At 45.1% G+C, this 25,497-nt stretch overlaps 1 protein-coding gene across 5 annotated transcripts in view; it reads right to left on the bottom strand.

Moving 5' to 3' along the window:
• The window catches only part of SASH1 (SAM and SH3 domain containing 1), a 338,740-nt gene that overhangs the window by 7,871 nt on the left and 305,372 nt on the right, over positions 1-25,497 (bottom strand). For all 5 annotated transcript variants that reach the window (XM_055087444.1, XM_024122578.3, XM_028494340.2 and 2 more), the window contains 8 exons: positions 23,548-23,894; positions 17,531-17,605; positions 15,435-15,578; positions 11,839-11,974; positions 10,024-10,193; positions 9,045-9,254; positions 8,180-8,330; positions 3,456-3,569 (listed from right to left, as the gene is read on the bottom strand). In XM_055087444.1, coding sequence (XP_054943419.1) covers positions 3,456-3,569; positions 8,180-8,330; positions 9,045-9,254; positions 10,024-10,193; positions 11,839-11,974; positions 15,435-15,578; positions 17,531-17,605; positions 23,548-23,894 — 1,347 coding nt within the window. The remainder of the gene's footprint in view (positions 1-3,455; positions 3,570-8,179; positions 8,331-9,044; positions 9,255-10,023; positions 10,194-11,838; positions 11,975-15,434; positions 15,579-17,530; positions 17,606-23,547; positions 23,895-25,497) is intronic.

Raw genomic sequence — 25,497 nt, forward strand, 5'->3', positions numbered from 1 at the left:
GGCCATGGCTCACGGGCCCAGCCGCTCCGCGGCACGTGGGATCTTCCCGGACCGGGGCGCGAACCCGCGTCCCCTGCGTCGGCAGGCGGACTCTCAACCACTGCGCCACCAGGGAGGCCCTGGGACAGGTTCTTTCAATGGTATTCCCCAAGGTTCACTGGTGACCGCTGAATTCCCAAACCTTTCGAGCCCTCCCCGCTTTGTGTTTTGCTCAGGTGTGTAAAATAAAGGTACCCGAGAAACAGTCAGCCGACCTTGGTACAAATGAGTAAACAGGCTGAAGTGAGTATGTCGCCACAATCTATTAGATACTGATATGGCTCTAATTGCCACTGAAGCGATAGACCCGATTAAAATAAAATGACTGTCAGACTGATAACTGAACTTATCAACCAGTCAGTCTACTTAGTTGACAACTGTTGACCGATACTAATTGCTACTGCTGTCTGGTGAACAGAGCCGCCCATGGTAACCCTGAGTGCACCTGACCCCAATCCACTTAAGATTCCTCTTCTGTTTGAGACAAGTAACCTGTCTGAATTTCCTACGGACTGCTTCCCGACTGTTAGGACGGGGAAGCAACAAACAAGGCATGCGGCCCTCAAACGGCCCTCTCCCTCCGAAACTGCTCCGTCCTCAGGCCGTGCGGCTGCTGCTCGTGTGGCCCTGATGGATGGTCTACGTGGTAAGCTGTTTTCCTTATGGACCTGATAGTTCCCAACACTCAAATGTTGGTTTTTATTGCAAAGAGAAGAGGACATAGGAGACACACAATTTAGGTTTTATGGCCGCAGGTATTTTAGATGGAATTTATTCACCTCACACGGAAGTCAGCAGAGGCTAACTAGAAACGAGAACGGCCAAGAAGTCAGAAAGGAAAAGATTATCACCGCGTTCACGATGGTCAGAGAATGGTCATTTTTCAGAACACCGCACTTTTAAAATCCGTACTTTTCAAAGCAGGAGGATCCTTTTTAATGAGGCTTCATTTACAAAACAGATCAAAGTTGAAGTGTGGAGGTTTCTCAAGGCGCAGGCCCACACACCGGCACCAAGGCCCCCATCCTCGGGACCCCGCAGACCACAGTTAAAAACCAGGGCCTTAGGCAGCATGAGCTTCTGAACCAGAAGTTACGAACTGCATAAGAGGGGCTGCTTCTGTAAACCTTGCGTTTATTTCTCCACTCGGTGAAAATACTCTCCTGGTAAAACTAGAACAAAATCGTGCAGCTTGGTTTAATGTTTGAGAAAACAAAGGTGGGGAGGTACCATGTCCTTAACTGTTACGTGGACAAAGCAGAAAAGATGGGGGGGGGGCGGGGAGAAATGTCAAATCTATTTTGAAAACATCTTGCTTTTCAAGTGCTTTCGGTTGGTTTGAATTGTGGACTTCCGGCAATTTCATATCTTCACTGTATATGTTTATGCTGCTTTTCAAAGTGGGAGGTACCATGTCCTTAACTGTTACGTGGACAAAGCAGAAAAGGTGGGGGGGGGGGCGGGGAGAAATGTCAAATCTATTTTGAAAACATCTTGCTTTTCAAGTGCTTTCGGTTGGTTTGAATTGTGGACTTCCGGCAATTTCATATCTTCACTGTATATGTTTATGCTGCTTTTCAAAGTGAAATTTATGGTTGATCCTGTTGTTCCAAAATCTGTTTAGTAAATGTCTTCTATGTGCACATAACTATGGAGGATATAAGTAAACCACTGATTCAAACTGAGTCCACATTTGTAGTGGGTATGGGAGCCAAAAATACACATTCTCCAATAACTTCCCAAAACTAGACCATGAGGAGGGCTGGCCCCGTGATGTGAAGTTTGGGGAACTAACTCTGAGCCCCCAGTCATGCTGTCTGCGGGGAGAAAGGAAGTACCATATTGGATGTGGGTATGATATTCTTTCTGTCTAGCTGGTCTGAAGTTTTGAGATTTTTTTTTTAAAACAAAAATGTGCTCTTTAAGATTTAATTATATACCCTTCATTCAGAGATCTAGCTTTCATAAAAATGAAGAAATGTTTGAAAAGACTTTTCACATTATTTTAATATGAATTTAGATATTTTCATACTGTAATGATGATATACTGCTGCCAGGATCTATCTGTTTTTTGAATTTTAGAATTTTATTTCTTTTTTATACAACAGGTTCTTATTAGTTAATCCATTTTATACATATTAGTGTATATATGTCAATCCCAATCTATCTGTTTATGGAAGGAGTCATCGTGCAACTGCGATCCCTGAACTAACGAGCATGCCTGTTTTCCCAGGGCAGTGTCCGAACACCGAGGGCCGCCCCTGCTCAGGCTTTACTGTCTATTTAAGAAGAAAACTTGAGGTGAGGGATGATGATGATACTGAAGGAACCAAACCTTCACGCCCTGGCTTTGCATCATGTTCTCAGCGGGGCTCCTCAAAATCCTCATATTGAAATGAGAGACTCACAGATGACAGTCCCAAGAACTGGGATATTCTTGCTCTTCAGAATAAACAAGCAAACAAATAGACAAAGAGACCTTTTATGGTATATGTTGCCTTTTGCCTTGTTCCCAAAATAGGTCCACCTATTTTCATCTAATCCATGGTTTGTGAAAGTACTTATGATAACATACAAACTCAATCCCTTCTGGCTTGAAGTTCAACTAAGCCCCGATACCCCTGGCTGATGTATGACGACGTTAAGTAGTTAGAGTATGGACTTGAAAATGCTTATGGTATTGGGAAATCAGGTCTAAAATATTGTCTACCATTGACTGAGAGCCTATGACTATGAGTCAGAGTGGTGCCAAGAGGAAAAGAACAAGGGCCTCAGTTATTTTTTAATCTCTCGTTAGCATCCTCATCTATAAAATACGCACTGCAGGATCTGAGTGATAATTAGCAATTGCATACGTGTGCACCTAGCCCACTGCCTCATTCATAATCAGTGTTTACAAACTGCTAGGTATTTTTAATATATTACTAATTTGTCTTAGAATAATCTATTAAAAAAAAAAAACTCACATTACCATTTAAGAAGTAAGGAGGAGGACTTGCCTCGTGGCGCAGTAGTTAAGAATCCGCCTGCCAATGCAGGGGACGCAGGTTCAATCCCTGGTCCGGGAAGATCCCACATGCTGCAGAGCAACTAAGCCCGTGCGCCACAACTACTGAGCCTGCGCTCTAGAGCCCGCGAGCCACAGCTACTGAGCCCGTGGTGCCACAACTACTGAGCCTGCACTCTAGAGCCTGCGAGCCACAACTACTGAGCCCGTGTGCCACAACTACTGAAGCCCGCGTGCCTAGAGCCCGTGCTCCGCAACAAGAGAAGCCACCGCAAGTGGCTAGTTTTTCCAAAAGCAATGGTTCAGGCTGAGGAAGAAAGACAGTCATTAGCCAAAGCACAGATGTCAAGAAATGGCCCAGAAGTCTTGCGTATGAAGATGCATTCATGATTATTTGTGCTGACAGTACCGTTTTCCAAGTTCTCACTGCTTTCATAGCATCCTGAGTCTCGTGGAGAGCATCCACTCAAGCCCTGGCTGTCAACAAGCAGCTTCTCCTGGGATCCGGACTGGTCGCTGTTACCTAAAGAAGATGAACACATAGCATGGGCTCGTAAGAGGAATGAAAAGCAGGCTCCAAATCAACTGCGTCCCAATTTTATCCCCAGTTCTCCCAATATGTTTTGAAGCCTTGGACTTTGGAAGAGAACAAATTATTTTAAAGTAAATGAGATAAAAATGAACGAGTGAGATCAGAACACGTTTCTTTTCAAATCAAGTATCACAGGAAGGTAAGTTTGTAGAGAGAGGACATAGTTGAAATACATCAATGCCTTTTAAGTTACCCTCAGGCCAACCAGGGAGAGGAGAAATTCAGAGCATCATGTCAAAAGTGGGGGGAGAGCAACCACAGTCCTTTCTGAGGGATAGTACCACCAAGTAGAAGCAGAGACTGAATAAATGCCTTTTTCACAAGGAGGAATTGCGCCGTATACTTTAATATTAGAGATCTAGGAGATTTTGTGTTTCAATTTATTTGTTCCCAGCTTTCCAAATTTGGGAGCTAATATAAAGTGAGTGTCAAATAAACCATCAAATTTTATTAGCATTTAGGAGCATGTTTAACCCTCTGTGACGCGTGCTGGCTCTCGTATCATCTCAAAGGGAGCAAGGCTGACATAAGGGGGACATAAACCCCTAAGCCGATGAGGGGCCAGGGGCAAATCCTTTTGCTACTGTTATTTGGAATAGGTTAGAGGGTTTTCTCTCCTTTTTGCTTCTCTCTTTGTCTTGGGTCAGCATTTCTATTCCCTGCACACAAAGGGTAAGATATGGAAAGCTCAAAACACCCTCCAACTTGGAAACTGAGTACAGAATACCCTGAAGGTGGATGACGGAAGGCTGAACATCCTCATCCTAAGGAATCCTTCTAGAGAGAAGCATCAGATGTTTTCTGTTGAAAGTCGGCCTAGAGCCAATCACATGGGAAATCACGTGGGCCTTCACTACCCCAGCTGTGTCACTCTGCACATTCTATAAAGAGGGCACGGCTGGCCTTATGTAGGTTCAAAGTTACAGGAAGACTGTCTTTCAATCATTATGCAGACTAAATGCTTGGTCGATAAAAATGGAAACCAAGAAAACATTTTCTACCTAAAATAAGTAGTTGACGATAAATGGCTTTAATTTACTTTTCTCTCTCTTCACTTCGCCTCCCCCCACCACACACACACACACACACACACACACACACACACACACACACACTAAATCAATAAACCAGAAATCTGATGCCTTTTCTTGGGTCATTAAAAAAAAATTGCGGGAAGGCTGAGGGCTGCCATTCCTACTGTCCATTGACCACTTCCTGTTTGTATGTCTCACATGGAAAGCATTTTATAACAGAAATCATGGCGGAACAAGCCCTTAAATTCGAGCACCAAATTAAGAAATGCTATTTTTAAAGTGATTAATGAAAAATTAACTAATTGGAAGCAAAAGAGAAAAACCCTTTCCCCTCCCCCACACCGTAAGTGGAACATTCTAGAGTGGTGTCCTCATTGCGTGGAGGAGTCTGTGGATTTGGAATGGCCTTTGTTCTAGCCTAGCATGTTATTTTGGAAAATGATACTTATAAAATGAGGGCTTGGAGCTATCAATTACAACCCAGGAAGAGGAATCAATGCAGTTTGTCCTTGGCGAGATAGTTCAGTGTACTGCAGCGGCCAAACAGACTCCAAAGTGCTGACCGACGGGACTAAAACAGAAGACTTGTCCCTGCCACTGCAGGAAAATGCAGACTGTGCCTGCATCTTTCGGGATGCCAGCCTCACCACGCAGCACGATACCTGAAGTTATTATGGGGAGTGAAGGGGTCCCTTGCATTGCCTGAAAACCGCAGTTCAATCCATAAAATCATGAGGCCTATTCAAGGGACCAGAGCCACTTTCTTCCTGAAGGATCCAATCAGCAGCTACTTGTAGGAACCCAACAAATTTAGCAAAATTCCCTAAAACTAAAAGCTAGTGTTTCCCCAGTAGGTTGTCCTTCTTCATTAGGGAGAATGAAGAGGCGGGGCACGTCTTAGATGTACTGCACATTCAAGGCCACATCCTCCCCGCACCCCATACTCACTAGAATTAAATGCCAAGGCACAAAGGATGAGAAAGAAGGGGAGCTAGAATCACGAACATTCTCACAGTCAAGTAAGAGCGAAGGACTGGGTTGTGGGGCTGAAACTCCATTTGGACATGACCTGAATTTGGACTAAAGCTCTCCCCAACCCCATCTCAATACAAACACACACACACACACACACACACACACGCACACACACGCACACACAAGGAGAAAGAATATGCTAAGACATTGAGGAGACATCCAAACATCAAAAGGTGCTGATGCGCGAGGACATGTGCCATTTTCTGGAGCGTAGTTACCTTGGAAAAGAAGAAGGGAAAGGAATGGGATTCTTGGATAGCAGGCCTTCCAATGGGCTTGCAACACTTATGTCTTTAAAAAATAAGCACTGAAGTAAATATGACAAAATGTTAACTTTACTTGGATTTAGGAAGTGGTATGTGGATTTGTTTTATTTTTCTCTGTACTTTCCTGCATATTTGAAATAATTCCTGATTAAAAGTCTTATTCTTATGAAAATGATTTCGTTAAACGAGAGCTTTCATCTGGCAGACCTAGGAGAGTGGGTCTGGGATCAGTAGAAAGAACTGCCCCGGGACGCTGAGAGTTTTTTCCAAATGGAGCCCTGCAGGAGGGCTGGCATTCCCTGTGCACAGATGCAGTGAGAGAAGCTGGACCCATCTGAGTGCCAAGCAATGATGCAGATGTGCCTCTTGCTCTTGTGGGGGGCTGAGCTGGAGGATGTGCAAGATGTCTCAGATCTCAGCATGTCTCTGGATCTGTCTAGTCTGACAGAAATTTATTGTGTTCCTCTAGGGTATCAGTTACTTAGAGTACTTCTTAAACACAATGAATTTAAAAGCGCTGCATGTAGAATCTTCTAAGCCTAGGATAATCCTGCATCCAGGCTCTTGGTGCTGACTGGCACCCCTGAGCCCTTGACGCCTTTGTTTTAGAACTACTAAAAAGGAGTACTAATTTATGTACGCGGGATGCTCTATACAGCGGCACAGCACAGGTTCAAAATGGGCTTTATGAAGAAGCAAAGCGCCTTCCTTAGACTTGTGAGTGAGCGTCACGAGGGGCAAAGATTCCCTCCGATAAACTACGCCTAAGTGCACACCTCAGGACATGATCCCAGGAGGGACAAGGAGTCTTAGCCCCTGTGGCATGACAGAGACAGACCCTGCACCTTATACTCAGAATTTAGCTTTGCTCCTCCTTTGTCTGAATGCTAAAGGAAACGCAATGGATGGAGTTTATAAACCAGCCGCTCTCAGTGGCTGAGGAAGAGCAAATGAGCTATTTTCCAGAGCAGGTGTGGTCCAGGAGACTAGATGACTGGACGTTAATGGATATTAATATAGCTGGTCGGCCATTCCAGGCACTGGGCCAGGCTCTGACACAACCTGGCCGCAGATCCCCCCAGGTGTTTCCTGGGGAACTCCAATACTAAAGAGACCAGGTTATAAAGTGACGTTAACTGCGAAACACAGTTCCCTCCAAATCTATCCCTGAAGGCAGTGTGTTTATCTAGGGTTTAGGCATCTATCTGATGGTGTGTCATCAGTTAATTTAGAGGGAGGACTTATTAAGCAGACGTGAGTTTAACTGCACTGAGACACCTGCTTCCATGTCTCTTGGGCCTGATACATTCAGTAATGTACAATTTTTTTCCCCGCCATTCACCATGGTTTTGGTGTGTCTTTTAGCAATGGAGATGCTATTAGCTACTGCTATCCCTGAAGCAGAGCGTTTGAAAGAAAATGCATTAGAATTCAATGACTGGCAAGGTTACTCCCCACTTCGTGATGAATAACTTCAGGGATATTTCTGATGTCAGACTGAAGAATAAAGAGCAAGGTAAGACTGGGTTAATGGAGCAAAGGACACAGTATATTCAAATAGACTACATGAAAGCTGTGAGCTCACTAAATTCTCTTCATGGGTTGTAAAACTGAGCTATCCTTTTAGCTGAGAAATCGCAGCATGGAATTCTCTGCTCTACATATTCACTTGAGATTACTTCCTGCTTCTTTAACGCAAGCTGATGAATTTCATTTATTCATTAATTAACCTATTCAATCAGAAAACAACTCCTCATGTGCTTGGAGAAGTAATTAACCCTTGGTGGGGCAAGATACTCCCAGTTTGTCGGTTACTCTTGTGCCCAGGAATCCTATGACCTCCTGAAGGCTGCACATCCCACCAGCCCCCAAGGTGGCATGAACCGCGTGTCTTAAGAAAACTGAAATTCAATTCTCAGTCACTCAGAGGAGCATTTTCCTCAACGATTACCTAAAAACATTCCAGGAAGGTATAGGCTAGTAAGGTTTTCTGTCGCTCCTGCATTGGCAGGAAGGTCTGCTTTGGGAATCTATGTCTTGGTGCTATCTGACATGATACAAAATTGACCTTGGCTTTGGAAAGAGTAGTATCGAATGAGCGACTCCAGGGACCTAAGCGTACGCTCGCAGCTTACAGGACGCCTGCTGGTGACCTGAGAACGTGGCGGATCTAACAGTGAACACGTCTGTGCTGGGAAGGACTTACTGTCATATTCCTGTAACAGCTCCACGGCTGTCAAGAGAACAGCTCTGTGCTCTGGGTCCCTGATATTTAACTCGTCCAAATCTTCCTCCTCCAGGAGCTTAAAGGTGTCCAAATCTTCATATCCATTGAACAGGAAAGTGGGCATGTGCTCCTGGAGGGAAACAAGACAGAAGTGAGTCAGCAGCCCAGCCATGTGATCCACGACCGATGATGACCGGCCTCAAACCCCTAAGCTCTTTTTCCAGAGTCATTTTTATGCTAATTCAAAAATTAGCAAGTATCCTTTGTAGCACAGTCTGCACCTCCCAGTCCTGCAGCTTAGTGGGCAGGCGGGGCACTTCATTCATCAGGCGTTAAGGAGATTTACACTGCAGGCTGAGATGGACTCCACTGGCTTGCATTTTAATTGTGCCCTTGCTGTGAGCTGAAGCCTGTAATGCCACCCAGTGCGCAGCGGAGGAGATTCTTCTTTCATTTAGAGCTACTGAAATCCGGCTCACAGAGACCTGCGACTTCCTGAGTAGCAAGAGAGTTTTGCAAGGAGGAAACAGAATCTACCACGTAGACCCACCCCGCTAGATGCCGGGAGTAATAGTGGGAGAGAGGGTGGAAGGGAGAATCCTTACGGCCTCTGAGAAGCCAGCCAGGGCGCCAGGAGTTTGTGCTTACAGCCCTTCCTGGTAGTGGCTTGAAGCTCACAGCTCTTTGAAAGCTGCTCTTTGGACTAGGAGCGAATTTCAACCTGGAGTTTATGCTACCACCCCCAGCGGAGGTCAAGGGCAGAGTCATGGCGCTGGTAACTATTTCTGTAGGATAATGTGTACTCATCGTAGCAGATGTGGGACCAGGACAGGACGGAACTAACTTTGAGGTTGATGCGATCCAGGAGATCCTCCACCGACTTGGGCTGGGGGGGTCTTCCTTTCCTCCTCCTCCTGGTGGGCCGCTTGGGCTTCTCCTCTTCCTCGTTGAGCACGTCCACGTAGATGAATTTGAATGTGCCCACCTTGTTGTTCAGCAGGCCCATCCAGGTGCCCATGGGGGGTTTGCTGATTATATCAATGATGTCTCCTTTCTGTGGCCCAGGGAACAAAGATCTTTCCGTTAGGTACATTTCCAAGCATGAACCATCTGTCAATCAGAAGCGTTAATCACACGCATGTGAAGACACTATGAAGACCAGAATCAGGGCTCCACGAGTCACCTGCTACGATTGGGAGTCTGGCAGATACCGGACAGAGCACTCCTGACCGTGCCGGATCTCCTGGAGGCCCAGGGTCCCATCCCCTCTGGCCTCCTGCACCACAGGACAGTGGCCCGAGGTGTCCACCAGGGCTCAGGGCTGGGTGGGCACCTGGCTCTCTAAATGCCCTGCCCTTACCTAGAGAGCACCTACTTCTTAGAAAAAGAATTCCCACCAATCAGATGTCAGTGGCAACCGCTGTCCTGTAATCGCTTCATACATTTCGTGGAACCCCGTCTGTCCCCTATGAATGTCACTGATCACACAGAGAAGCCAGTCATGTCTCTTCAGTTGGTGAAAGCACAGAGACTGGAGGGTGGAGGGCCACAGGAATTCTGGAGGGAAGCTGAGGTCAGAGGACAGGGCCAGAGGGATGAGGTGGTGACAACAGAGGATGAACCCAAGACCCTCCTCCATCCCCAAATGCTGGCTGGTTCTCTGTTTCATTTTCCACTACAGAGGAGACCGGCTCATCAAGGTAGCAGAGACACTGGCCAGTCTGCACCACAACAGCCCAGCACTTAACGGCAAGGAGAAGAGAACACCTCTTAAGGCAACAAGGCACCCAGTGTTCCTGCCCCAAGGCCGGGCAGACACACACCTTGAGCTTGAGGGAGTCTGTGTCATAGGGGCTGGGCGTGAAGTCGGTGCGCACCCTGGCGCGCCCACAGAACGGGCCCCGGTACGGGGGCTCCTCGTCATCACCGTCTTCCGACTTAACGCTCTCCCTGTTGCTGGTCGAGGAATCGGTGGTGCTCACTGTTTGACCACCTGTACAGGAAAACAGGCAGAACACGGGTCAATACCGATTTCCTGAACAGCAAAGCTGAAGGCACCGAAGGGGGCTTCCCCGGTGGCGCAGCGGTTAAGAATCCGCCTGCCAACGCAGGGGACACGGGTTCGAGCCCTGGTCTGGGAAGCTGCCACATGCCTCGGAGCGGCTAAGTCCGTGCACCACAACTACTGAGCCTGCGCTCTAGAGTCCGCGAGCCCTAACTGCCGAGCCCGTGCGCCACAGCTACTGAAGCCCGCGCGCCTAGAGCCCGCGCTCCGCGACAAGAGAAGCCACCACGATGAGAAGCCCGCGCACCGCAACGAAGAGCAGCCCCCGCTCGCCGCAACTAGAGAAAGCCTGCGTGCAGCAACGAAGACCCAACGGAGCCAAAAATAAATAAATAAATTTTTTTTTTTTTTTTTAAAAAAGAAGGCACTGAAGGCATCACAGGCTAGGAAGGTAAGGGCCAGAGGAGGGAAGTCACGAGACACAGCCAAATGTCAGGACCAGAGCAGAGTCCAGGGGAGGATCTGAGTTTTCTGACTGTTCTCCCTGATCAAGCCCCTAATCAGACAGGGGCCTCCATCAAGTTATCTTTATGACCAGGGAATCCAGGTGACACCGAGACTCCCTGATGGAGGACACCACCCTTAACATTCATAACCTCTCATTTGTCAGGCATGCTATTTTTACCCCATTTTACAGATGAGGAAACTTAAAGAGGTCAAGTAACTTGCTCAAGGCCAAATGCTTTTAAAGTAGTGAGTTTAAACTTGGTCTCTTCCCCCATAGCAGTCGGCAGACACCACCATTGGACCGGGAATGGTTGCACAGCATTTGTTTCAGGGACATCGGTCATTCTCTTCTCCTCTTAATATTATTTTTTTTCCTGTTTCTTAGTTGATTATTTTATTGCCCTGATAATAATGTTTTAATCAACATTTTGTATTCATAAAAGTTATGAAGACATAGCTTTCTTTGTCAAGCCAGGAGAGAATTATTGGCATTTCCCGCTACCCAAAATGCATCAGGGAAAAATAACATTACATTATTGTGTTGAATTCTGCATAAAATGTTTCTGATTAAGGATTGGAGACTGAAGAGAAGCATCTGTCTTCTCTTTTATTAAACCCCCACTAAAATGCTAACAAAGGAATTGGATTCACTATGACAAGGAAGATGGCAGGGGGCAATGCACAGATGAGAGATTTTTACCAAAATCTATAAGACAAAAAAGTGGTCAGAGGATCGCTAATTGCTACTGTAGGTGGAGGATGCCCCCAGGGGTCAGGAGAGCAGCGTGTGTGCAGCAGAGCCCTGGTCCTCTCCTCTCAATTTGCTGCTCATCTTCATGGGCCCTTCCCCTTGACCTACCCCCCTCCAGTCTCCAGCTCTTCTGCTGGCGTGCTTTCCCTCTCTCCTCCAACCAAAATCATTACCCCCTCTTTTGTGGCACTGCTGGACATCAACTACTAAACAAATAGGACTCTAGGGCCAGCTATTTTGCAGGTCTGTCTCTGTAACAGCACCTTAAGGGTAAGAACTTGGTCTAATTTATCTTTAAATTGCCTGAACCTGACACTCAGTAAAAGTCTGATTTTGACTCCAAGGAAATCATCTACGTTTGCAAACTAGACCTACTCATTGAGCTCTGACCGCTCAGAGAACTCCGCAGACTCTCCACAGAACCTCCGGCTTTGAGCTTGGGCTTGTCCATGTGTTCGCTGTCAGGCTGAGAGGATGGAGGGGAGCCCGGCATTCCATCAAGGCCTGAATCCTGAAATGGGTTTTGACAAAATTATGTTTCACCAGAGTGGATGGGTGTCCTTTTGTAATTCACAGCAGTTTAGCCCTCAACGAAATCAGTCAAATCCATCTTTACACCTAAGTCTGATTCTTTACCCAAAATGTACCTCTTTCCTTTTTAATCTAAATGCTTGCTTCATTTTAAAGTTGTGGTTCATGTACCTATTAATTAAACACTCAAAAAGTATTTTTCATGCTCAAATGGATATTTTTGAAAAGAATCTATCTATCTACCTTGTAGACAAAACATCTCGTTAAAGGCTTAGAGACTCTTAGTACACACTCCTTAGTTCAGTAATAACGCTGGACTTCAGACGTAGATCAGACACAACCCACTAGTAATGTAGTACCTGGAAGTATCATCAGAGAATATTTAATCTACTTGAAGGGAAACATTTACACACACACACACACACACACACACACACACACAGCCCAGATTCTTATATTTCTGTTTACACAAATTACTAAAATTGGCTAATAAAAAATACCAACTTAGGACCCAGATATACAGTTGACCCTTGAACAACACGGGGGTTAGGGGTGCCAACCAGCTTTGCAGTTGGCTTTCCTTATCTGCAGCTCTGCATCTGTGGAGTCAGACAACCACAGATCGTGTGGTACTGTAGCATTTACTATTGAAAAAAATCCACCTATGAGTGGACGTATGCAGTTCAAAACCTGTGTTGTTCAAGAGTCAGCTGGACAGCAAACATACCATTTTTCTGTCTATAATACAATTTCCCTAAGTCACCCTACGATTTTAGCTTCTTTCACTTCTTCTTCTGTTGTTAATAAACAGCTGGGAAGACCCTTTTAGATCAGAATGCTGACAGTAGTGACTCAGCAGTACTTCTCACTTTTGGGGTGGACAGCCCCGCATCTGCACAGGTTAACTATAGCACGCTCATTTGATTTGAGGTGCTAATAGATAGACAGTATCACACTTTAAAAAGTCTGCAGTCAGAACGGTTTACTGGCCCAAAGAGAACACTCTCTGGCATATTACACAGCCACGTGAACACAAAACCATCTAACGGAAACCTGTTATTTGCACAGTGCCGAATCATCAGAAGGGCTTTGATGAGATTCTGCGGGGCCCTGCAAACATTTAAGGACAATAGAAAGGGCAGCTTCTGATCCAAAACACACTTCTGCTTTACATTTAAGGAAAGCGAGCAAACAACCTCAACAACTACAAACAGAGGTGCATCGTTAGGAGGTTACTGAAGCTGCAAAGGATGAATTCCTGAGGTTTTCATTCCTCTTTTCTGAATCATAAAATAAGCCACCTTTCCAATTAAAATCTTTTTTAAAGATTTTATGCTTCTGAAAAAAACCTCCCAGTCTGAAAAACAGCAATACGAAATACACATCTCTGATACTGTATGTTCACAAATGCTTTTTAAAATTATTAATTTATTCATCACATATTTATTGATTACAAGAAGAGGTACTATTTCAGAGGCTGGGCATATAGCAGGAACAGAGCAGATAAAAATCCTTACTAAAACAGTCGGTGTCTTTGCTAAAAAGTTTTTTTTTTAAGCCTTACAATGTTTATTCCCTCTCTCTAAAAAGCATTATCATGATTCCTTCTTTTTTTGATTATGTGAAATGACCGCTTTAAAAAAAAAAACAGAACTAGGGCTTCCCTGGTGGCACAGTGGTTGAGAGTCCGCCTGCCGATGCAGGGGACACGGGTTCGTGCCCCGGTCCGGGAAGATCCCACATGCCGCGGAGCGGCTGGGCCCGTGAGCCGTGGCCGCTGAGCCTGCGCGTCCGGAGCCTGTGCTCCGCAACGGGAGAGGCCACAACGGTGAGAGGCCCGCGTACCGCAAAAAAAAAAAAAACAAAAAAAAACAGAACTAAAACTACAAGACATCTATATAGTAGTCAAATTACAGAAAAATGCTCAAAATGACATGAAAGTTCTATGCTCGTGGTCCACGAAGCAGAAGACCCCCAGGAATGTAAGTTTATAAACGGTTTTAGTAGATGTTTCAATTTGGGGGAAAAGCCAACTAAATAAAGTGCTTTAATTCGTGGTACTGCTTTCACTGGCATGATGTCTGTCTCACTCGAGCGTGCACAGCTTGCTTCACTGCTGGGCAGAAATACAGAATCACCGTCACTCCCACACCCATAGGGACAAGAAACGAAATGATTAAGGAAAATATTTGTGGAGAAGAGATACTGGCGGCAGCCAGACTTCCCCTGCAGGTCTCACCGGCCAGTTTCTCAACCTGAGCACACTCTCAGCACTTTGCATGGTTAATTCCTTGTTTTCGTGGACTGTCCTGTGCATCGTAAGAGGCATCCCTGACCTCTATCCTCTAGATGCCAGTAGCACCCAATACCACCCCACTCTAACCCACTGCCACTATCAAAAATGTCCCTAGCCAATGGCCCTGGGGTTGGTGAGGGAGCAGAATCAACCCCACGAGAACCACTGTAATAAGCTGAAGATGTGCAGGCTTTGTGTGAAGCACAGTGCGGGAGGTTGGCTAGCTGGCGCTCAGAGAGATTCAAAGGCGGGGGATGCTTGGTTTTTAGCTCACCATGTCCACCAGAGGGCAGCAGCTGAGCAAAAATGCCTGCTTTCCCTGCTGTTCTCTTTGGTAGATAAAGCAGCATTACCTACATATTTCAAGCAGACAAACAGCTCACAAACGGAGACCTTCAACAGACTACGGAATGCATACTATAAAGGTGCCAGAGGAGAGCGTTTTGAAAATCTAATGGTCAAAATTATCTCAGGCCCAGCTTTCCAAATGTCTTTATTCCCCCCCACCCATAAAAAGAAGGTTATGTTCCTAGAGATGAACTTATAGACTTGGGAAAGGGAGTGGTGTCAATTCTGTGATGTCTTAAAGTCTGCAGATAGGGCTGGTTAGTGAACACACCCCTGCAGGAACACAATTACTGTGTAAGTCTTGCAGCCAGGAAGCACTTTCTGACTTTACTTCTCAGACTTGCTACGTGCTGCTAAGAACAACTTATGCTACATTTATTTGAAAAGTCGGCTGTCTAAGAAAACTTGAGTGTCTTTTTAAGGTTTGATTCTGGTGACATCCATTTTGGAGCAAGGAATTTTAGAAAATAAAATCCTTCCTTTGTGTTCTAATTTTTAGTGCTTACTGCATTAAAGAATAATCATTTCTTTACATGTCTGTCTTTTTCTCTCATCTGTACATAGAAGTCAGGGCCTGCTTTGTATTCCCAGCACCAAACCTGGTGCTCGGGCGACCCTAAGCGCTTGATAAATATTTGCTGAATCCAATGTTGTCTACATAAACCAAGCATGGTCCTGGAGCCTGGTTAATGCCTGTGAATATATTTAGCACCGTTTAAAATCTCAGACCAACAATCCTCAGCTTTTCTTGTTGTTGGGAAGAACCAAGGGGGCTTTTTGCTCGGCCGTCACATACCTGCTCAGAGACAGAGCTGCTGTATTTTTTAGACATTCTCTTCCTCATTGTCTCTTTCACTGATTTCACCTTTTTTCCAAGAGAGATTCGGGAGGCGGTAGGTGATTTGATTACTTCTTTATACACAAAATCTCCTTCTTTACCCTGTAAAATAAAATGTTATAAGTATCTTAATCACAGAAAATGAAGCCCCCAAATTTATTATTCAAACCATGAATGTCCTATCTCTCAGCAAAACATTGGCATGCTCCAGGATCTCCACATTTTTCTTATGTTAACTCAGTGCTATGTTATTTATCTTTTTGATTAAAAATTAAAAGCTATTGACTAAGTGGCTTTTGCTTATTTGTTTATTTAAAGTGGGATGTGAGTCACTTTGTTTTATTTAAATTTAGTATATTCTTCTCCTGGTACATATTTTCCCACCATTTTAAATACCCAAGGGGACTATATTTTATCAAAGAATGATTTAGATGAACCAATGTTCACTTAATCCCAGCAGCAGGGAAGAAGAAAAGGATAATACTACTGAATCACCCAAGAAAGTGGTAAGAACAGAATGGCAAACCTCAATCATTAGAAGTCCAGCATCTGGGGACTCCCCTGGTGGTGCAGTGGTTAAGAATCTACCTGCCAACGCAGGGGACACAGGTTCGATCCCTGGTCTGGGAAGATCCCACCTGCTGGGGAGCAACTAAGCCCATGAGCCATAACTACTGAGCCTGCACTCTAGAGCCCACGAGCCACAACTACTGAGCCCGCGTGCCACAACTACTGAAGCCCATGCACCCTAGAGCCCGCAAGCCATAATTACTGGGTCCATACGCCACAACTACTGAAGCCTGCATGCGCTCTAGGGCCCGTGTGCCGCAACTACGGAGCCCGTGTGCTGCAGCTACTGAAGCTCATGCGCCTAGAGCCCATGCTGTGCAACAAGAGAAGGCACCGCAACGAGAAGCCCACCCACTGCAGTGAAGAGTAGCCCCGCTCGCCGCAACTAGAGAAAGCCCACGCGCAGCAATGAAGACCCAACGCAGCCAAAAAAAAAAAAAAGTCCAGCATCCGATCAGATTTATATCATTGTAGCACTTCGTGTGGACAGCTCCTAAGACTGTGTAAATTTTCTTTTCTGAACAAGTTAGATTGTGGTCTCCTTTCATTCTATTTTGCGTTAAAAGAAAACAAAACATTCCCCTGAGGGGAAAAATATCACTTTTTATTTTTTAAAAGATTGACTACATAAAATTATTGGCTTATAAATCAATAAAATTTGATATCCAAATAAAATAGTTTTATTCTTCCAGGAAATTCTCAAACACTTCAAAAAATCATAGATGGGTGCTTTCGCTAACACATGACCGTTACAACTATAAAGCACAGAATCTTAATTTCACGGTTGCATGACAAATGCACAAGGGGAAAACAAAACTGTACGAAAAACTCACCTACATCTCTGGAACCTCAGAAAGTAAACCTTAGGGAGAACCTGTACACTGTAAAGGTGGCCTGTCCCAGGACTGTGACCCAGTGGCAGGTCTGAGGAGGCGGTCACCTTGGCCCTCAGGAGTCTGGTTTGCTTTGGCCCCGAGGGGACTGGGTTCATTTCAGGATACCCCGGATCAGAAAGACCTATGCTTGGTGTAGGGCTATGCACTTGGCCTATGACAAGCCTGGTTTTCAGAAATGCTGTCACATACTCTCGGAACCCAAATCACAGGGCTCCATGCTGTGGCACTACCTATGTGTAACAGTCACATGCACTTGCAGCTAGTATGAACAAAAAGCACACGTGCACCAATGACTAAGACCATCTAAACTCATCTGCACGTGTGACTTGAAGAAACCTGGAAACCCGGGTATTAAAGGAATGATGCTACTGCAAAGAGAGAGATGGGGGCCAAAGGTGGTCATCATTCAGTCCATGTAGGACTGTGAAGAGTCTTTAAGATGGGGAAATAGAGCTTCTCTCCAAACGCGACTTAGGATCCCGAGGAAAAGGTCACCCAGCACCGATTCTCAAAGATACTAAATGTGAAACTATGTCAACCACATCACTTGAATCCAAATCTTTTGCTTCCCCTCTGATGTATACTCACCAACGGGTCAGAATTATTACTGCCAATGTGCAGAGAACGATTTGTCAAGTCAAATCCTCCAAAACTGCAGGTTCTCTGTGGAAAGAGGGCAGAGCAGCAACGATCCAGTTATGCTAAGATCATCCAGCAGTGCACCAACCCAACACATGTCCCTTTTGTAGGATGTCACTGAACCACAAACGTGTTACAGGATGAGAGTAAGAAACGAGAAATGATGAAGAAAAAAATACATGATTCATGTTATAAGGAGACGCCACTAATTCTGCCCTTCCACAGGTCACTGGAACTGTGCCTACACCAGAGGTTCAGAATCCCCTTCACAGGCAAAAACCAACTGGTTAAAAAAAAAAAAACCCACCAACCAAAAAACCATACATGTGTTCAATGCTCTAAGATTCCCTGTCTCTTAGCAACAAAATTTCCCTTCCAGACCCCTTAATATTGGCTGCATACAGTAGTGATAATGAGGGAACATATATTAGGGAACCCATGTGCTCAGAGTGGTCTTGGAAACCCAGATGTGAAGTCCTATAGCCCTGCCACTGACAGCAGGCTTTTCTGAGGGACTCTTGTTTTGTTTAGTTTTAAATCGCTGAGATGGAGGGAAAAAGGTTATGTTTATAGTAGAGTCCAATCAGGCCAAGAGGATGACTCACTCATTGCTTCCCTGACCTAGCCAAAAATGCTGATAACTCTCCCATCTAACTGCCCAACTTAATTACTTATGACCCTTTCCTCAGAGTGTATGAAATAAAGACACCACATTTGCCCAGAAAGAAAAAGATTGATTCCGTGACTGTCTCTGACCACACTACTTTAATTTCAATAGGAAAAACACTGATAGAATGAAAACTTCACTGTCCTTTCGATTGGTTTCAAACTTTATGGAACTGCTTACGTTTCAGTGCTTTTATATTTCCAGAACTTGGTTTGAATTCTGTTTTTCTAGCAAAAGCTACTCAAGCACCACCTCCCCCCACCAACCCCCAAATCTTTAAGAAAAAGGAGAAATTCAAAGCACATTAATTTTTGTTATCACCCATTATCTTCTTAAGCAATTGGTAATAAAACGTGAATCACAGATTTGGGTGCCAATATTTTGTATTACCTGTTTCTCAGAGAACTCTAGTTAAGAGCTATTAAAAGGAAGAAATGAACAGAAAAGCACAACATATACTATCAACATTGCTTTTTGAAAATAAATACACCTTAGATACATATTAACTGAACTGAGAAAGTAGAAACATCCAGGAAGGAGAGTGCCTAGGTTTTTGGAATCACACAGATAGGGATCCACATCCTGGTTCTACCACTTAACTTGCTGTGTGACCACAGGTAGAGTACTGAACTCTCTGAGCTTTGGTTTCTTCATTAGTAAAATACTATCTATAGCCTATATTTGAGACCTCTAGCACACTGCCTGGCACAAAGCAGACACTCTAGGAATGTTGGTTTCTTCCATTACTCTTCATGAGGGCCACACTGAGAATTTGGTAGCTTGTCCTGACAATTGTTATATTGAAGTTTAGGCTTAGGCAACACTCTAAATATGCAAATGAAGAACTGGAGCTTAGTTCTGGGCCTTATATTTCTGGGAGCTTCAAATGTAAAACCAGAGCAACCCCAGGAATGGGCCAAAAAGTGAAAGATAGCAGGTGTAGCAGAAGGAAAGGCCAGGAGATACAGAAGTGTTATATTTCAGGATAACCGACATTCGGGATATCACACAGCTGTTTTTCTCCTTCAGCAAAGCTGTTGCTGCTGTTTTAAATAATCAACCACAGGCATAACTTTCAATGGACATTATTCTCATTTTATATAAAAATATCAATGGACAATCTGATTTCCCTTACAGTCAACTTAACTGGACCTATATCTACTCTATAAAAAGAGAAAGCCCTCTGTAAACAAAAACACTCACCAAATCCCCTAATCTGCAAGCAATGTTATGACCATCTCTCAAGGCTAATTTTTAACTTTAACTTTCCCTTTCTAGCTTATACTGCCAAATACATTTTCTCATTTTTGCAAAGGCAGTCATTTTATTCTAGTTCCTCTCCTGTGACTCAGGGCTCCACAGACACAGTATGGCGCCCAGATGCCTCATCATTTTACGGCTTTTGTACTTCCCTGCTTTGAATTCCAACACCGACTGCAGCACTGGAGCCCAGCATGTTATTTCTGATGCATATGAAATAACTGACAAAGAATTTATGTGGAAACTACAACTGCAATAAATTAGAAGCTCATTTATGTCTTCATATGACTGCTGCATGCATTGTCTCCTAAAATAAGGAGTTTAGAGGAAAAAGTGGACTGGTTTTCTTAAGTACCAACTAAAACCTCTCCCCGTGACATGCTAAGATATTTGGAACTGATTCTTCTTTATCAATGGAGGATGAACAAAATATAACCGTCAGCACCACTTGAACTAATCTCCAACTTTTTCTGTAATATCAGGTAGTTCTTGAAGCAGCACTCTTTCAACAGAGAAAACAAGAGAGAATAGTAAAAGAATGTAAACCAATCTTTGGTGGTCTACATGAATAAAGCTTAAATGAGGTTTTTCAAGTTCAAACATCTCCTGCACAGATAATTACAAGAACATTTTAGATAGATGCTTGTGGATGAGAAGAGCCAGTCAATGGAATGGTCATGCAGCTGAAAACACGTTTTGGGGGGGTTTGGATTATTTTTTTTTAATGGACAAAATTCCAAAATGTCATGCATGTCTGTTCCCCAAAACAAAAATTGAATGACCAAATAAAAAGCAAAACAAGTGACCGTTTCCAGTGAGTACAAAGCATTGTCATTTCCCTGAGGTTTCATCAAGCAAATATGGCATTTTTTGAAAGACAGAAAGATCAAGGTTGAAGAGTAAAGGAAACTATATTTTTGAATAAAATGAAAGAGATATATGACAAGAAGAAAGGAAAACAATTTTTAAGTAAACCAAGTAAAGAAATTATTTTAATCCCTTAAAAAAAAACCAAAAAAACAAAAAACCCTCTTCTGTTGTTAAAACACATATTCTGGGACCTCCCTGGTGGTCCAGTGGTTAACACGCCGAGCTTCCACTGCAGGGGGGCACAGGTTTGATCCCTGGTCGGGGAACTAAGATCCCACATGCTGCACAGCGCGGCCAAAAGAAAAAGAACTTACATTCCCCTAGGTTCTCTGAATAATTAGAAAATTAAATTTTGTTTTCTTGATTGTACAATTATACTTACAAGAAACGGTATGTACAAATTTCTGATTTAGCACTGAACACGTATTTCAGCAAGTATTAAAACTGTCCAGTACTGCCTCAAGTTCACAGCACTTTAAAAATACCCAGCCTCAGGCTGGTACTGGGGATAGAGGTTACAGAGTGCCACTTTTACAGGGGGTGGAATTGGTACGTGAAAACAAGCTTGTCCAAACGTCCATACTCAAATGTCAATGAAGAATTAATCACTGGTTCACAATGTGCACACAAGGGCCCACAATGGCACAAATCTTAGAAATATAACTTCTAGAGAGAAGGTCCTGATGAAGTTATATCATTAACCTGGCAATAAATAATATAAGGGATACATGAGCAACTCAAGGCACTCAATTGGAAAAATTCTCAGTATTGCACGATTTAAACCCATGGTGCTGAGTCATCAATTCACAGTGAAGAGGTGGATCTGTTCTATCAAGGTCATGTCCAAAGGTACAGAGGCAGATGAACTAGGCAGAACACCTCTGAAGGTAAAAAACAAATTATACCAAGACTGAGTAGCCAAAGTATTTCCCAAAAGATCTGTGGGTCAGAACTGAAGGAGTGACAACAAGAAATAATAACAAAGAACTGTTATTTTACAACAAAAACAAAACCAACCGAGACTGTTGCCATGACAAAGAGCCAGAGGAAAAGCTGTTAATTGAGGGGCTTCCCTGGTAGCGCAGTGTTTGAGAGTCTGCCTGCCGATGCAGGGGACGCGGGTTCGTGCCCGGGTCCGGGAAGATCCCACATGCCGTGGAGCGGCTGGGCCCGTGAGCCATGGCCGCTGGGCCTGCGCGTCCAGAGCCTGTGCTCTGCAACGGGAGAGGCCGCGGCAGTGAGAGGTCCGCGAACCGCAAAAAAAAAAAAGCTGTTAACTGATAATATCAAGTGTTGCAAGATTTATAAGAATGTGAAAAAAGTGGAGATCGGGCAAGAAAGTCAACACATGGGAATATTTGGAAAACCTAAGGGCTGGTACGGACCTAAGCATCCTTTAAGGATGGCATTGACCCCAAAAGCAAAACTTGATTGAATGAATTTAAATTACAGCAACCGTCTGGGGAAGAACATGTTACAAATGTGAAGGAACTCTGGGAGAAGCCATCATGGGGGGTGGCAGTACAGTCTACTCCTTCAGACCTATAAAAGGGGACAGGCCAGCAGACCCAAGTGGATTAAGCAGGGCGCCAGGGGCCAGGAAGCAGACAGTTCCTCCACACCCTGCGCCATTTTATATGGGCTCTTGTGCAAACTAAAAGTTGGGTGGGAATTTCAGGGGGGAAATCCCTACGTTCCCCAGTTCAATATAAGTCTTGCCCTGAAAATAAATTTTACTAGGTCTCTAATAATTCAGTGATAAAATTGAAGACCATTTCATTATTTGAAAGTAAGTACTTTATTCCTTGCTATGTACAGAATAATCTATGGGGCAGTGGAGGACATTTCCAAACGCTGATGCTTTTGTTTAAAAAGATAAGCACATCTGCGCTTCCTTGCTGGCGCAGTGGTTGAGAGTCCGCCTGTCGATGCAGGGGACACGGGTTCGTGCCCCGGTCCGGGAAGATCCCACATGCCGCGGAGCGGCTGGGCCCGTGAGCCATGGCCGCTGAGCCTGCGCGTCCGGAGCCTGTGCTCCGCAACGGGAGAGGCCACAACAGTGAGAGGTCCGCGTACCGCAAAAAAAAAAAAAAAAAAAAAAAAAAAAAAAAAGCACATCAAATATACTTAAGTAAAACAAAAGAGCTCTAATTTTTCTTTCGTTTTAGATTTGAGAACTTTCCGTCTGCCCCTAGTAATAAAAGAAAGCACCTTACAGTGTCTTTCAAATCACCAAACTGGCGACGATGATGGTGGCAATCTACCGTGAGCTAGTTCCTACTGTTTTAACTCAGAGAAGAAACACCTCTTATAAGGGCAAAACTTCCTTCTCTTTTGAATCAGCTTCCTTGAGGCCAAGTGACATGAGGGCTGCGACTCAAGACAGCCACTTCTAGAAGGAGGCCAGACCCCACCCCTGTACTCTGAGAGCCCTTCTCTGGATCAGCTTCAACGTTTAGTTTCAAATTAAAACTCAAACAGCTTCAACTGGCAAGAGGACAAATGGGAAAGAGGGAGAAGCCATTCCTCAAGGAAAGCGGGGGTAGGAATGGAGGTGATGGAGGGACAGACCACGAGAAGAGCGGGGAGGACGGCAGGCTGCACGCAAGAAAGGCCATAATGCTTGACTGCACATCACAGAAATGACAAGGCCGTCCCCATGACCGTCTTGGTGACTCACGGACTTCTGGTGGATTCTCAAGAGAACCCTTTTGGTACAGCGGTCCACCGTGGCGGCCCACTTCCTCCTGGCCTCCTCCTCCTCCTCCAGCAAGCACCGTCTCAGGTCCTGCTTCTCGGCCTTGCTCAGGGTCCTGTCTGAGGCAGGACGCACTAGCTGGGTCAGGTTCAGGTGGCTGTAGAGGCTGCGCTCCACCACGTACGTGACATTGAACTCGCTGACGGAGGGGCGCCCGCGCACCCTCCTGCCGGGGCCGCCACAGACCCCGCCCCCTTTGGGTTTCTGCCGGAGCAGCTGCAGGTCGCAGGTGGTGCTGTTGATGCCTTTTCTAGAGGGACGCTGGCAGAGGAAAGCTCTAGAACATGAATAATTAGTATCCGTTTTCTTCAAGCGGATCTGCTTCCGGACGCTCTGAACCTCCTCTAGGGACACTAGGAGGTGGTGCCGGCGACGGTGGCTGTCATAGAAGCAAACACCTTCGGTACTTACCCCGTGGCTCAGGGACCCGAGACCCTTCTTCATCTCCCCCTCGGTGAGGGAGCGGGACACCTTCTGGGCCTTGTCGTCTTCTGGGTAGGAGAAGAACGTCCCCATCTTCTTGGGGGGCTTGATCAGGCCCCGGCTCTCTCCTTTGCTGAAGGTTTTGACCAACTTCCGGCTGGCACCCCAGGTGTCCAGGCTGCTGGATGATGGAGAAGTGGTGAGAGAGTCTGAATCATCTTCTGGAGGTTTCTCAGGAGAGGCATCAAAGAAAAATGGCTTCTTGTGCACTCCAGAGTACAGGGCAGACCTTTCATCCGGGACCGGGGAATTCTCAGACACCTGTTCCTCCCCGCCTGGAGGGAATCAACACAGACACAGTCACGGGCTCCTGTCAACAAACCTTTGCATGCTCTCACAGGTTTGTCTTTAGACCCCCAGCCCTGCAAAAAATAAGCTAAACCATGCAGCGACCACAGTGATGCCCCCCCCCAACAATCACTTACCCTCCATAAACCCAGCTCCTGCTTAAATAAATGCACATAAAAAAGAAAATAAACTGAGCGAATAATGGTTTCACACAGGCTTAATGTTAAAAGGTTTCAGATGCGATTTCTCCGCCTCCTCTCAATATCTTTGTAGACCAAACACCTTAACAGACCTATTAAAAATGGCATTTGGACACTCTAAGCCCATCAATAACACAAGATTCCTTAGCAGTTAACGATAAGTATCCTTCCCAGTGTGCAAGTGCAAGCCGCAGAAGCTACGAGTCAGAATCGTTCCCCCTTCTGAAAGGCTCTCCTGTTGAGTCTGGCTGGCTTTTTATAGTCAGAGTGTGATGAATGCCATGTGGCTGACAGTGATTTTTTTTATTGATACATATGCCATTTAAGTAATTAAGTCACCAAGGGAGAAGTTTGGGTGAGGAAACGCCATGAAGGGTCGTAGACTGCAAATGCAACTGACAAATGGTCCCCACTTGATAAGCCAAACGCAAAAAGTTGCGGAACTGGGTGATCCAAGACAGACATTCCCATCAACGCAGGCCCTGCTACAAAGCAGCAAGGGCATTTAAGGGCCTGGACACGCAAGCAGCCCCGTGGAGTGTTCCATTTCTTCTCAAGGATTCCAGCTCTTCAAGCCATCACTGGAGCCAGGTATCCAGCCAAGACTTCCAGAGCCCAGTGGAAAGGTTTGGACTTGCTGGCAGGAAAATTGAGTTCTTTTCTGCATGTGTTATGTGAACATGTGTGAGAAAAGAAGTAGGTCAAACTCTGGGTGTAGTGATCCTTACTGGCTGTGTCCCTTTAATTATAAGGAAACTTTTGAGCACTGCAGCTTTCTGCCAGCTGAATTGTGAAGAGGAAAAAGCACCAAGTTCCTTGGAACAGAGGGATGGCGCTAAATACACCACCTGGGATGAGGGTCCCAGTGTGTGGTTAAATGTCAAAGATAAAGGGAGAGGATGGCTCGCTCCAGAGGGGGAAAGATGAGCGACTGGTAGCAGGCCTTTAAAATTCCAGAAGTTTCTTAGTTTTCCAACTGATGGGAATTAGAGTTACAAATATAAAAAGGACTGCTGCTATTAAATACAACCCCAGGTTGACTTCAATGTCAAGGAGATGGTGGTGGTGGGGGGAGATTCAAAATTATATCTGGTCCGAAGTTCTCCATCATCTGCAGCACAAACATATTCACTCAAGAATTATTCCCGGGAGTTTAAAAGCAGGGTCTGTGGTTCTGATGAATACTGGCCGGACCAGAAGCAGTGTGCACACATCGTGAATGTCTCCCGCTCCTTCCTCAGGACGCCTAATATGGACTGGAGACCAAGGGTCCTTACGTTACTAGAAGTAAAAATGGCAACCTCTTCCGGATACAGTCTACCCTCCACTTCCAGGAATGAAGTGATGGGGCTGAGAGGCATAGCCTGGTGGCAGGGGCAGCCCAACAGAG

Source organism: Physeter macrocephalus, chromosome 10 (genome assembly GCF_002837175.3).
Source record: "Physeter macrocephalus isolate SW-GA chromosome 10, ASM283717v5, whole genome shotgun sequence".
NCBI classification, from domain to species: domain Eukaryota; kingdom Metazoa; phylum Chordata; class Mammalia; order Artiodactyla; family Physeteridae; genus Physeter; species Physeter macrocephalus.